Raw genomic sequence first — 12,651 nt, forward strand, 5'->3', positions numbered from 1 at the left:
ATATTCAAAATTCTCAGAGACTATTAAGGCTAGAGTAACCAAATTCGGTATCCGCACTTCTGTTAGATCTTACTATAAAACGTGTATCTCAAAATTTCGCCCCACCCCCTTCCGCCCACACAAAGAACGAAAATCTGTTGCATCCACAATATTGAGGATACGAGAAAACTAAAAACGCAGAATCATAGATAATGATCATAGCTATCAGATTGCTGAATCTGGATCAGATCAGATCATTTTTATAGCCAAAAGGAACAAATCAATTTGCACTGGCTACGCAGCCCCCGACGTCACGATCAGACTGATTTTCTGTCTCTCTCGCACGCACTCTTTGTCGTGTCGTTCAAATTAGCGGCGTCTGCCGGAGTGGCTCTCTCTCCTACTGACTTAGTATCGGCTATAACTGTAGAGTTGCGGTGTCCGCTGCAACTCACAACGTTCCCCTCGTTTGTTCACAAATGGTGGATGCCAGTATGGATATATATTTATATATATTTATAGACAAGGTATGTACTACATCTTGTTCATTCGATATCATAATAGTATTCTGAGAATGTTGAATATACAGATACAGATTGTATGGAGGATATGGATTGATTTCGATTTGGATGGCTTTTGGCATAACACAAAATTGTAAGCACAGATCTAGATTCATTGATATACTTAAATCTTTGTTCAGATGAAAGTTTTTCGAATCTCTTTCACCCTTATTGCGTAGCATAGAGGTGGACGCAACATATGGACTTCCATATCCTATGTAGAAGTTTCAGTATTGTCAGTTTGGAAACGATTAGTCGTTAGAGAAATCAACGGAACGGATTAGGAAAAACAAACAGATACAGAAGAATTTGTTACTTTATACAAATGATCATCCAAACTTATATGTACTATATAGTAGATATCTAGATATTAGACACATTTTGTAGTAGTAGAGGTTGTCGGCTGGACAAAGTGCACGATTGGGAATTGTTTCAGATCCTACAGACGCACACACAAAGGCATACATGGAGTTTGATTATTTAAAGTTTGAAGAACGTACCGGCAAGTTTCGAATTGAGAAAGTACGGATCCGGCTGCCAAAAATTCTCAAAGACTTCTGGAAGCAGTGTCACATAGTCGTCGCCCTCCTCGAAGATGTCGTCGGGGATCTCCAGTCGTGGCTCATGCCAGCACTGATGTATAAACATGTCTACTCTGAAAATATACACAGTATTGCTATATGATCCATTATGGTCGCCCGCATTTGATCTGGGACGCGGCTCCACTTACCTAAAGTCCATATCCTCTACGTTAATTGAGTTAATATCTACAACAAATATGCTAAAGTCTACTATCACTGGGGATCCCTTCTTCGAGGGCGGTCGTATTTCTGCAATAAATCATCAAGGCAATCGCTGATTATCTTCGACTTTGGTGTGAACTCATTAGCATAAACATATATGTATGTATGTAAATATATAAACAATGGTTACACCAGCTCTTCCCCATGAACACCGGCCATCCAGCCATTCAAAATAATATAACGTCTCGTGCGCAAATTCATTTTCGTGTGCCTCTGTCGGTGCGGTACGGTGAGAGTTCTCTAAAAAGGAAACACATCACCCACAGCCACCTCGGGCTCTCTTCAAGTTCAGGGCCTCTTCGATGTTCACATTGTCGGCTCCAGCCATCACGAGATGCTCGATCATGTAGCGCTGGAAGTAGGACAGCAGCTTCATCTTCTTTTCCAGCGTCTTGCAGTAATCGCTCGTTGTCATGTAGCTCTCCTTTCCGTCCTTGTCTATATAGTGGACGTTGATGTGATTGGGAAGCAGAATCAGTTTGGTTGTGTCGTTGAACATAATGCCAATGCCCTCGTTGAGGAGCTGATAGCCGAAGCCGTACTTGTCGCTGTAGTCGACCCACTTGGATATCCAGAAGAGCGGCTGTGCCGCAGGATCGGTATTCTCGTCCCCGAGATTGCCTGGCAGCAGGCACGGCTGTGGGCACGAGATGAATACACAATTCTCTTACGGAAACAAGTACAAACCTTCTTGTTGATCAGATGGGTGAGCTGCTGGTGCAAGCTCTCAATGTCGCTGCGGTAGTCCTCGTTGTGGCGGCACAGCTGGAATGAAGCAGTGATGGTGTCGTGCAGGTTGGCCTCCACCCTAACGCCGTTCATCTGCATCAGCGGCTGGCGATGAGTGGGGTCCCCGATGGTGTCGTTGAGGGCAATGCGCGGAGCCATGGCCAGGCAAGAGCTTGGCAAGGACGTTGGCACCCTCGAGCCCTTCAGGAAGTCGTAGTTCAGCAACTGGCCAATGGCTGGACGGCAGCTGGGGTCCGGCTGGAGCATGGAGATCACCATATCCGCAGCGGGCTTTCGCAAGTAGGTGGGCACACGGTACTCGCACTTCTTGATCCTTGAGTAAGTGTCCTTCAGCGATTTGGTCTCGAACGGGGGTTGGCCCACCAACAGAGTGTACATGATGCAGCCAATGGACCATATATCCACCTCGAACGAGTGCCCCTTCTTGTTGAGAATCTCTGGGGCAACGTAGTTGGGGGTGACGCACAGAGTCTTCTTGCGTTCGCCCTCGTACTCGATGCGTGTGGCCAGGCCAAAGTCGCCAATCTTCACGTGCAGCATATCGTTCAGGAACAGGTTTCCCAGCTTCAAGTCGCGATGGATGATGCACTTGTCGTGCAGATACTTGACGCCTTGGACGATCTGGTAAATGTAGTAGCGGCACTCGTACTCCGTGATGCTTCTGCGGCGCTTGTGCAGCTCCATCAGCGACTGACGGGCAAAAGAGGCGGGTTGTCATCCCTTATGCTATGCTGGATTCTCGGCGTACTTACCCGCTTCTTGCACAGCTCCAGGACAATGTATATGTTCTGGATATCCTCGAAATAGCTGTGGAACTTCACTATGTTCGGATGATTGAGACTACGGTGAATGGCGATCTCCTGAACCATCTTCTCCTTCTGGTGGTTGTTGATAATCAGCTTCTTTGATACGATTTTGCCGGCAAAAACATCGTCGGTCTCCACATCGATGATTTCGTAGCACTTGGCAAAGCCGCCCCTTCCAAAGAACCGCAAACGCTTGTACGTCCGGTGTAGCTTCGAGTCGTAGAGACTATCTGGTATATCTGTGTTTTTATCCTCCGGTTTTTCGAACATTTTGCCTTGGCGTTCACGCGAACACGAAAAAAGTCGAGAAAAATGCGTTCCCGACGAAACCGATTAAGAGATCAATGCCAATGCTCACAGTTCACAAGTTCACGAAAAATAGTTACAAAAACGCTCCGAAAACCGTTCGATCTAAATGCCTATGTACGAGTTGTGGCTATTGAAACGACACTGGACGACTAGCCTCCTCTGACGACACACAACAAAATAATCATAACAAAAGCCAACTCGATGGGGGGGAGTCTGCCCCAGAGGGTGGGTACGGGTAATATTTTTGTCAATAGCCTCCGCCAACAATTGAATGGAAATGGTAAAGAGAGAGAGAGCGAGAGAGCAGAACAGCAGAGCCCATAAATAAGCAAATAAAACGTAATGACTAAGAGAAAATGTGGAAAATGTGTTGTTTGGTTCCGCGGCGGGGGAGAGGGGGTCGGTCTCCCCCACTTTAATGTCCCCCTGGAGTGCAGCAAGGACTAAATGGAAATGTTCAAGTAGATCCCTGTGAATGGGACAAAGGATAATGAAACGTTCTACCAGAAAACATCAAAAGTGGCTTAGAATGTGGTGACCAAAGAAGGGGGAAACTGTTGAGATGGTCTAAGGATGAATTATGAAGCAGAAGTTACGGAAATTACGAAGAAATGGTTAGTTTTTGGATGATCTTTGAGCATATTGGGGAATGCTGTTAAAGATTCTGATTCCAAAGAAAGATGAGAAAGATTCTATCAAAGGCTGTGTATTCTTCGGACCGAAAAGTAAGTCTCGCCAAAGACTGTGTATTTTGCTATTGGATGCTGTGGACCGACTTCGCTGCCCAAGGCATTGACGAGCCGAGACGAAGCTGTGTAGGCATCGTGGCCGCCGTCAGAGGCGAAGGATAGCCCAAAAGAGAATTGAAGCAATCGGTAGCCTTCGTCCCTTTGCGCGTCATGCAGTAGCACCCCTCAGTCGGCTTGCATTTCTGCCTGGCTTTGAAGGTGGACTTCTAAGGCCCCTCATGGCGATTAAATCACTCCGAATGGTAAGCTCTTTGGGGAATTTCTCTTCCTTCCTTTTTTTCCTGTGGCTAGATCCTAGAACGATTCCATCGATTATAGACCAATTAAGAAACGCAAAAACCAACAAATATTCGAATTTCTGTTGGAAATTCCCCCTGAAGGCATTTAAAATTGTTGCTTTATTTATTTTTTTTGTTCGCCGCCCTATGCCCATGATTGACAGGACTTTCGGGGGCCGGGGCGGTGGCGGGCGAAAAGTTTCCTCCTCTGAGGAGTTTCCTTTTCTTTCGGGCCATTCTTTCACTGATTTTGGCTTTTACTTTCGATTTGGCTTTTGTATTTTGCGTGTATTTGCGCTGATTAGCACAGGGCGGGGGTGGGTGACAAAAGGGGGTGGGTGGGGGCTGGGAAAGAAATCAAATGTTGTCATTATTGACTGCCGCTTCCGTTTCGGTCTCTCGCTCTAATCTCTAGGGCTTCCAGGGAAACAGAGAGAGTGACAGGGAGGGAGTCCTTGGTGTCCATGTAATTTCATGCAAATATTCTTCTTTTATTTATTAACAATTTCATTCGAACTAAGGGAACTAAAAACAAAAAACATTCAACAGTAAATATAAATTTTAACAGAAACAGAAACTAGGATTGTTGGAATGGGTGGATGGGAGAGCTGGAATTAATCAAACATCTTCTCCAGCATTTTGCGAAGTTTTTCTTGGGCATAGCGTATCTTTAGGTACACATCTTTGGACACACCGTTCTCCGCGATGGTCGAGAAGCGATATGTGCGGAAGTTCTTCTCGCGATCGATGTACGTAATGGCACTCAGACGCGGGCAAAGAATGAGCTTCATGTGATCCGAGAAATTGAGCTGAAATGAGAATACTTTTGGGTAAAAGCCTAAAAGGGAGAGCTATATTTGTGTGGGGCTACCTGTACGGTGCCGTTGGTCAGATGCATGGCCACGGCACAGGTTGTGCGGAACCAGGAGTGCAAATGGGGCAGACGCGATACCTGGTCACTCTCGATGTTCACATTGTCGGCTCCAGCCATCACGAGATGCTCGATCATGTAGCGCTGGAAGTAGGACAGCAGCTTCATCTTCTTTTCCAGCGTCTTGCAGTAATCGCTCGTTGTCATGTAGCTCTCCTTTCAGTCCTTGTCTATATAGTGGACGTTCATGTGATTGGGAAGCAGAATCAGTTTGGTTGTGTCGTTGAACATAATGCCAATGCCCTCGTCGTAGAGCTGATAGCCGAAGCCGTACTTGTCGCTGTAGTCGACCCACTTGGATATCCAGAAGAGCGGCTGTGCCGCAGGATCGGTATTCTCGTCCCCGAGATTGCCTGGCAGCAGGCACGGCTGTGGGCACGAGATGAATACACAATTCTCTTACGGAAACAAGTACAAACCTTCTTGTTGATCAGATGGGTGAGCTGCTGGTGCAAGCTCTCAATGTCGCTGCGGTAGTCCTCGTTGTGGCGGCACAGCTGGAATGAAGCAGTGATGGTGTCGTGCAGGTTGGCCTCCACCCTAACGCCGTTCATCTGCATCAGCGGCTGGCGATGAGTGGGGTCCCCGATGGTGTCGTTGAGGGCAATGCGCGGAGCCATGGCCAGGCAAGAGCTTGGCAAGGACGTTGGCACCCTCGAGCCCTTCAGGAAGTCGTAGTTCAGCAACTGGCCAATGGCTGGACGGCAGCTGGGGTCCGGCTGGAGCGTGGAGATCACCATATCCGCAGCGGGCTTTCGCAAGTAGGTGGGCACACGGTACTCGCACTTCTTGATCCTTGAGTAAGTGTCCTTCAGCGATTTGGTCTCGAACGGGGGTTGGCCCACCAACAGAGTGTACATGATGCAGCCAATGGACCATATGTCCACCTCGAACGAGTGCCACTTCTTGTTGAGAATCTCTGGGGCAACGTAGTTGGGGGTGCCGCACAGAGTCTTCTTGCGTTCGCCCTCGTACTCGATGCGTGTGGCCAGGCCAAAGTCGCCAATCTTCACGTGCAGCATATCGTTCAGGAACAGGTTTCCCAGCTTCAAGTCGCGATGGATGATGCACTTGTCGTGCAGATACTTGACGCCTTGGACGATCTGGTAAATGTAGTAGCGGCACTCGTACTCCGTGATGCTTCTGCGGCGCTTGTGCAGCTCCATCAGCGACTGACGGGCAAAAGAGGCGGGTTGTCATCCCTTATGCTATGCTGGATTCTCGGCGTACTTACCCGCTTCTTGCACAGCTCCAGGACAATGTATATGTTCTGGATATCCTCGAAATAGCTGTGGAACTTCACTATGTTCGGATGATTGAGACTACGGTGAATGGCGATCTCCTGAACCATCTTCTCCTTCTGGTGGTTGTTGATAATCAGCTTCTTTGATACGATTTTGCCGGCAAAAACATCGTCGGTCTCCACATCGATGATTTCGTAGCACTTGGCAAAGCCGCCCCTTCCAAAGAACCGCAAACGCTTGTACGTCCGGTGTAGCTTCGAGTCGTAGAGACTATCTGGTATATCTGTGTTTTTATCCTCCGGTTTTTCGGACATTTTGCCTTGGCGTTCACGCGAACACGAAAAAAGTCGAGAAAAATGCGTTCCCGACGAAACCGATTAAGAGATCAATGCCAATGCTCAGAGTTCACAAGTTCACGAAAAATAGTTACAAAAACGCTCCGAAAACCGTTCGATCTAAATGCCTATGTACGAGTTGTGGCTATTGAAACGACACTGGACGACTAGCCTCCTCTGACGACACACAACAAAATAATCATAACAAAAGCCAACTCGATGGGGGGGAGTCTGCCCCAGAGGGTGGGTACGGGTAATATTTTTGTCAATAGCCTCCTTCAACAATTGAATGGAAATGGTAAAGAGAGAGAGAGCGAGAGAGCAGAACAGCAGAGCCCATAAATAAGCAAATAAAACGTAATAACTAAGTGAAAATGTGGAAAATGTGTTGTTTGGTTCCGCGGCGGGGGAGGGGGGGTCGGTCTCCCCCACTTTAATGTCCCCCTGGAGTGCAGCAAGGACTAAATGGAAATGTTCAAGTAGATCCCTGTGAATGGGACAAAGGATAATGAAACGTTCTACCAGAAAACATCAAAAGTGGCTTAGAATGTGGTGACCAAAGAAGGGGGAAACTGTTGAGATGGTCTAAGGATGAATTATGAAGCAGAAGTTACGGAAATTACGAAGAAATGGTTAGTTTTTGGATGATCTTTGAGCATATTGGGGAATGCTGTTAAAGATTCTGATTCCAAAGAAAGATGAGAAAGATTCTATCAAAGGCTGTGTATTCTTCGGACCGAAAAGTAAGTCTCGCCAAAGACTGTGTATTTTGCTATTGGATGCTGTGGACCGACTTCGCTGCCCAAGGCATTGACGAGCCGAGACGAAGCTGTGTAGGCATCGTGGCCGCCGTCAGAGGCGAAGGATAGCCCAAAAGAGAATTGAAGCAATCGGTAGCCTTCGTACCTTTGCGCGTCATGCAGTAGCACCCCTCAGTCGGCTTGCATTTCTGCCTGGCTTTGAAGGTGGACTTCTAAGGCCCCTCATGGCGATTAAATCACTCCGAATGGTAAGCTCTTTGGGGAATTTCTCTTCCTTCCTTTTTTTCCTGTGGCTAGATCCTAGAACGATTCCATCGATTATAGACCAATTAAGAAACGCAAAAACCAACAAATATTCGAATTTCTGTTGGAAATTCCCCCTGAAGGCATTTAAAATTGTTGCTTTATTTATTTTTTTTGTTCGCCGCCCTATGCCCATGATTGACAGGACTTTCGGGGGGCCGGGGGCGGTGGCGGGCGAAAAGTTTCCTCCTCTGAGGAGTTTCCTTTTCTTTTGGGCCATTCTTTCACTGATTTTGGCTTTTACTTTCGATTTGGCTTTTGTATTTTGCGTGTATTTGCGCTGATTAGCACAGGGCGGGGGTGGGTGACAAAAGGGGGTGGGTGGGGGCTGGGAAAGAAATCAAATGTTGTCATTATTGACTGCCGCTTCCGTTTCGGTCTCTCGCTCTAATCTCTAGGGCTTCCAGGGAAACAGAGAGAGAGAGAGGGAGGGAGTCCTTGGTGTCCATGTAATTTCATGCAAATATTCTTCTTTTATTTATTAACAATTTCATTCGAACTAAGGGAACTAAAAACAAAAAACATTCAACAGTAAATATAAATTTTAACAGAAACAGAAACTAGGATTGTTGGAATGGGTGGATGGGAGAGCTGGAATTAATCAAACATCTTCTCCAGCATTTTGCGAAGTTTTTCTTGGGCATAGCGTATCTTTAGGTACACATCTTTGGACACACCGTTCTCCGCGATGGTCGAGAAGCGATATGTGCGGAAGTTCTTCTCGCGATCGATGTACGTAATGGCACTCAGACGCGGGCAAAGAATGAGCTTCATGTGATCCGAGAAATTGAGCTGAAATGAGGAATACTTTTGGGTAAAAGCCTAAAAGGGAGAGCTATATTTGTGTGGGGCTACCTGTACGGTGCCGTTGGTCAGATGCATGGCCACGGCACAGGTTGTGCGGAACCAGGAGTGCAAATGGGGCAGACGCGATACCTGGTCACTCTCGATGTTCACATTGTCGGCTCCAGCCATCACGAGATGCTCGATCATGTAGCGCTGGAAGTAGGACAGCAGCTTCATCTTCTTTTCCAGCGTCTTGCAGTAATCGCTCGTTGTCATGTAGCTCTCCTTTCCGTCCTTGTCTATATAGTGGACGTTCATGTGATTGGGAAGCAGAATCAGTTTGGTTGTGTCGTTGAACATAATGCCAATGCCCTCGTCGCAGAGCTGATAGCCGAAGCCGTACTTGTCGCTGTAGTCGACCCACTTGGATATCCAGAAGAGCGGCTGTGCCGCAGGATCGGTATTCTCGTCCCCGAGATTGCCTGGCAGCAGGCACGGCTGTGGGCACGAGATGAATACACAATTCTCTTACGGAAACAAGTACAAACCTTCTTGTTGATCAGATGGGTGAGCTGCTGGTGCAAGCTCTCAATGTCGCTGCGGTAGTCCTCGTTGTGGCGGCACAGCTGGAATGAAGCAGTGATGGTGTCGTGCAGGTTGGCCTCCACCCTAACGCCGTTCATCTGCATCAGCGGCTGGCGATGAGTGGGGTCCCCGATGGTGTCGTTGAGGGCAATGCGCGGAGCCATGGCCAGGCAAGAGCTTGGCAAGGACGTTGGCACCCTCGAGCCCTTCAGGAAGTCGTAGTTCAGCAACTGGCCAATGGCTGGACGGCAGCTGGGGTCCGGCTGGAGCATGGAGATCACCATATCCGCAGCGGGCTTTCGCAAGTAGGTGGGCACACGGTACTCGCACTTCTTGATCCTTGAGTAAGTGTCCTTCAGCGATTTGGTCTCGAACGGGGGTTGGCCCACCAACAGAGTGAACATGATGCAGCCAATGGACCATATGTCCACCTCGAACGAGTGCCCCTTCTTGTTGAGAATCTCTGGGGCAACGTAGTTGGGGGTGCCGCACAGAGTCTTCTTGCGTTCGCCCTCGTACTCGATGCGTGTGGCCAGGCCAAAGTCGCCAATCTTCACGTGCAGCATATCGTTCAGGAACAGGTTTCCCAGCTTCAAGTCGCGATGGATGATGCACTTGTCGTGCAGATACTTGACGCCTTGGACGATCTGGTAAATGTAGTAGCGGCACTCGTACTCCGTGATGCTTCTGCGGCGCTTGTGCAGCTCCATCAGCGACTGACGGGCAAAAGAGGCGGGTTGTCATCCCTTATGCTATGCTGGATTCTCGGCATACTTACCCGCTTCTTGCACAGCTCCAGGACAATGTATATGTTCTGGATATCCTCGAAATAGCTGTGGAACTTCACTATGTTCGGATGATTGAGACTACGGTGAATGGCGATCTCCTGAACCATCTTCTCCTTCTGGTGGTTGTTGATAATCAGCTTCTTTGATACGATTTTGCCGGCAAAAACATCGTCGGTCTCCACATCGATGATTTCGTAGCACTTTGCAAAGTTGCCCCTTCCAAAGAACCGCAAACGCTTGTTCGTCCGGTGTAGCTTCGAGTCGTAGAGACTATCAGGTATATCTGTGTTTTTATCCTCCAGTTTTTCGGACATTTTGCCTTGGCGTTCACGCGAACACACGAAAAAAGTCGAGAAAAATGCGTTCCCGACGAAACCGATTAAGAGATCAATGCCAATGCTCACAGTTCACAAGTTCACGAAAAATAGTTACAACGAGGGGGAACGTTGTGAGTTGCTGCGGACACCGCAACTCTACGGTTATTCCCGATACTAAGTCAGTATGGCTCTCCTGCGGCAGACGCCGCTAATATTAAACGACACGACAAAGAGTGCGTGCGAGAGACACAGAAAATCAGTCTGAGCGTGACGTCGGGCGCTGCGTAGCCAGTGCAAATTGATTTGTTCCTTTTGGGTATAAAAATGATCTGATCTGATCCAGATTCAACAGTCTGATAGATATAGTCATTATCTATGATTCTGCGTTTTTAGTTTTCTCGAATCTGCAATATTGTGGATGCAACAGATTTTCGTCCTTTGTGGGGGCGGAAGGGGGTGGGGCGAAATTCTGAGATATACGTCTTATAGTGAGATCTAACAGAAGTGCGGACACCAAATTTGGTTACTCTAGCCTTAATAGTCTCTGAGATTTGTGGATGCCCCAGATTTTCGTCCTTTGCGGGGGCTGAAGGGGGTGTGGCGAAATTTGGACACGAAACGGTCAAGGTCCGATATCACAGGAGTGTGGATAACAAATTTGGTTGCTCTGGCTCTTATAGGTTCTGAGATCCTTGAACTCATATTTTGCAATTGGCAAAGCCGACCATGAAACCTGTGTGTTAGAGAGAGACAGAGCGAGAAAGAATGAAATTGTTTTCTTGATTCTGGCTATAATAATTATACGATCTGGTTGAGATTTTACACTCTAGAACATATAGTCATCCTCTACGATTCTGCGTTTTTGGTTTTATCGTATCTTTAAAAATGTGGATGCCACAGATTTTCGTCCTTTGTGGGGGCGGAAGTGGGCGGGGCGAAGTTTTGAAATATTTTTGTAGCAGTGACATACCACAGAAGTCTGGATCCAAAACATCGTTGCTCTAGCTCTTATAGTCTTTGAGCACTAGGCGCTGAAGGGGACGGACAGACGGACAGACAGACATGGCTCAATCGATTCGGCTATTGATGCTGATCAAGAATATATATACTTTATGGGGTCGGAAACGATTCCTTCTGGACGTTACACACATCCACTTTTACCACAAATCTAATATACGCCAATACTCATTTTGAGTATCGGGTATAAAAACAGAATCTGAATCAGAATCAGGGAGGGGCAAGGAGGGGCAGGCAGGGGTGGAGCTGGGGGATAAATGCAAGAAGAAAATGCATTGCAACTTATCAGGGCGGAATATAGTCGTACTCTGGTGGAACGGTGCCACATATATTCGCCGTGTGTGTGTGTTTGTGTGTGTGTGCCACACCGTCATCCTCACCGATTCTGCGTTTTTGGTTTTATCGTATCTTTAAAAATGTGGATGCCACAGATTTTCGTCCTTTGTGGGGGCGGAAGTGGGCGGGGCGAAGTTTTGAAATATTTTTGTAGCAGTGACATATCACAGAAGTCTGGATCCAAACATCGTTGCTCTAGCTCTTATAGTCTTTGAGCACTAGGCGCTGAAGGGGACGGACGGACGGACGGACGGACGGACGGACAGACAGACATGGCTCAATCGACTCGGCTATTGATGCTGATCAAGAATATATATACTTTATGAGGTCGGAAACGATTCCTTCTGGACGTTACACACATCCACTTTTACCACAAATCTAATATACCCCAATACTCATTTTGAGTATCGGGTATAAAAAACACAAACATATTTATGAATTGCGGGTCTACAGATTATAGTCGGCATATCAGTAGCACAGCGGAGGATCGAAACGAATCCCTTAATTCACTCCCCGCGACGCCTTAAGCCTATAAATTAAGTAAAACGAGGGGGAACGTTGAGAGTTGCTGCGGACACCGCAACTCTACAGTTATCCCCGATACTTAGTCAGTATGGCTCTCCTGCGGCAGACGCCGCTAATATTAAACGACACGACAAAGAGTGCGTGCGAGAGACACCGAAAATCAGTCTGAGCGTGACGTCGGGCGCTGCGTAGCCAGTGCAAATTGATTTGTTCCTTTTGGGTATAAAAATGATCTGATCTGATCCAGATTCAACAGTCTGATAGATATGGTCATTATCTATGATTCTGCGTTTTTAGTTTTCTCGAATCTGCAATATTGTGGATGCAACAGATTTTCGTCCTTTGTGGGGGCGGAAGGGGGTGGGGCGAAATTCTGAGATATACGTTTTATAGTGAGATCTAACAGAAGTGCGGACACCAAATTTGGTTACTCTAGCCTTAATAGTCTCTGAGATTTGTGGATGCCCCAGATTTTCGTCCTTTGCGGGG

The 12,651-nt window shown here is 47.4% G+C and overlaps 2 protein-coding genes and 1 pseudogene across 2 annotated transcripts; all 3 read right to left on the bottom strand.

The window, feature by feature from the left end:
• Nucleotides 1–931: 931 nt before the first annotated feature.
• Nucleotides 932–3,349, bottom strand: LOC117193811 (serine/threonine-protein kinase polo-like). The gene is made up of 4 exons (XM_033398525.1): nucleotides 2,845–3,349; nucleotides 2,030–2,782; nucleotides 1,270–1,979; nucleotides 932–1,194 (listed from the first exon to the last, which is right to left on the bottom strand). Exons 1-3 carry the CDS (start codon nucleotides 3,166–3,168, stop codon nucleotides 1,599–1,601), a joined length of 1,458 nt encoding a protein of 485 aa, XP_033254416.1. The 5' UTR covers nucleotides 3,169–3,349; the 3' UTR covers nucleotides 932–1,194; nucleotides 1,270–1,598.
• A 1,392-nt stretch (nucleotides 3,350–4,741) lies between these two features.
• LOC117193997 lies at nucleotides 4,742–6,827 on the bottom strand (annotated as a pseudogene).
• A 1,468-nt stretch (nucleotides 6,828–8,295) lies between these two features.
• Nucleotides 8,296–10,395, bottom strand: LOC117194048 (serine/threonine-protein kinase polo-like). The gene is made up of 4 exons (XM_033398689.1): nucleotides 9,958–10,395; nucleotides 9,143–9,895; nucleotides 8,664–9,092; nucleotides 8,296–8,600 (listed from the first exon to the last, which is right to left on the bottom strand). Exons 1-4 carry the CDS (start codon nucleotides 10,279–10,281, stop codon nucleotides 8,406–8,408), a joined length of 1,701 nt encoding a protein of 566 aa, XP_033254580.1. The 5' UTR covers nucleotides 10,282–10,395; the 3' UTR covers nucleotides 8,296–8,405.
• Nucleotides 10,396–12,651: the final 2,256 nt, after the last annotated feature.

Source organism: Drosophila miranda, assembly GCF_003369915.1.
Source record: "Drosophila miranda strain MSH22 chromosome Y unlocalized genomic scaffold, D.miranda_PacBio2.1 Contig_Y2_pilon, whole genome shotgun sequence".
In the NCBI taxonomy this organism is placed as follows: Eukaryota; Metazoa; Arthropoda; class Insecta; order Diptera; family Drosophilidae; genus Drosophila; species Drosophila miranda.

Excerpts from the sequence above, each read along its gene's own strand:
- LOC117193811 (XM_033398525.1), bottom strand. The coding sequence starts at position 3,168 with ATGTTCGAAAAACCGGAGGATAAAAACACAGATATACCAGATAGTCTC. Across the intron at positions 2,783-2,844 it reads TGGAGCTGTGCAAGAAGCGG|TCGCTGATGGAGCTGCACAA; the intron begins GTAAGTACGCCG and ends TTTGCCCGTCAG. Across the intron at positions 1,980-2,029 it reads CCCATCTGATCAACAAGAAG|CCGTGCCTGCTGCCAGGCAA; the intron begins GTTTGTACTTGT and ends TCGTGCCCACAG.
- LOC117194048 (XM_033398689.1), bottom strand. The coding sequence starts at position 10,281 with ATGTCCGAAAAACTGGAGGATAAAAACACAGATATACCTGATAGTCTC. Across the intron at positions 9,896-9,957 it reads TGGAGCTGTGCAAGAAGCGG|TCGCTGATGGAGCTGCACAA; the intron begins GTAAGTATGCCG and ends TTTGCCCGTCAG. Across the intron at positions 8,601-8,663 it reads TGACCAACGGCACCGTACAG|CTCAATTTCTCGGATCACAT; the intron begins GTAGCCCCACAC and ends TCCTCATTTCAG.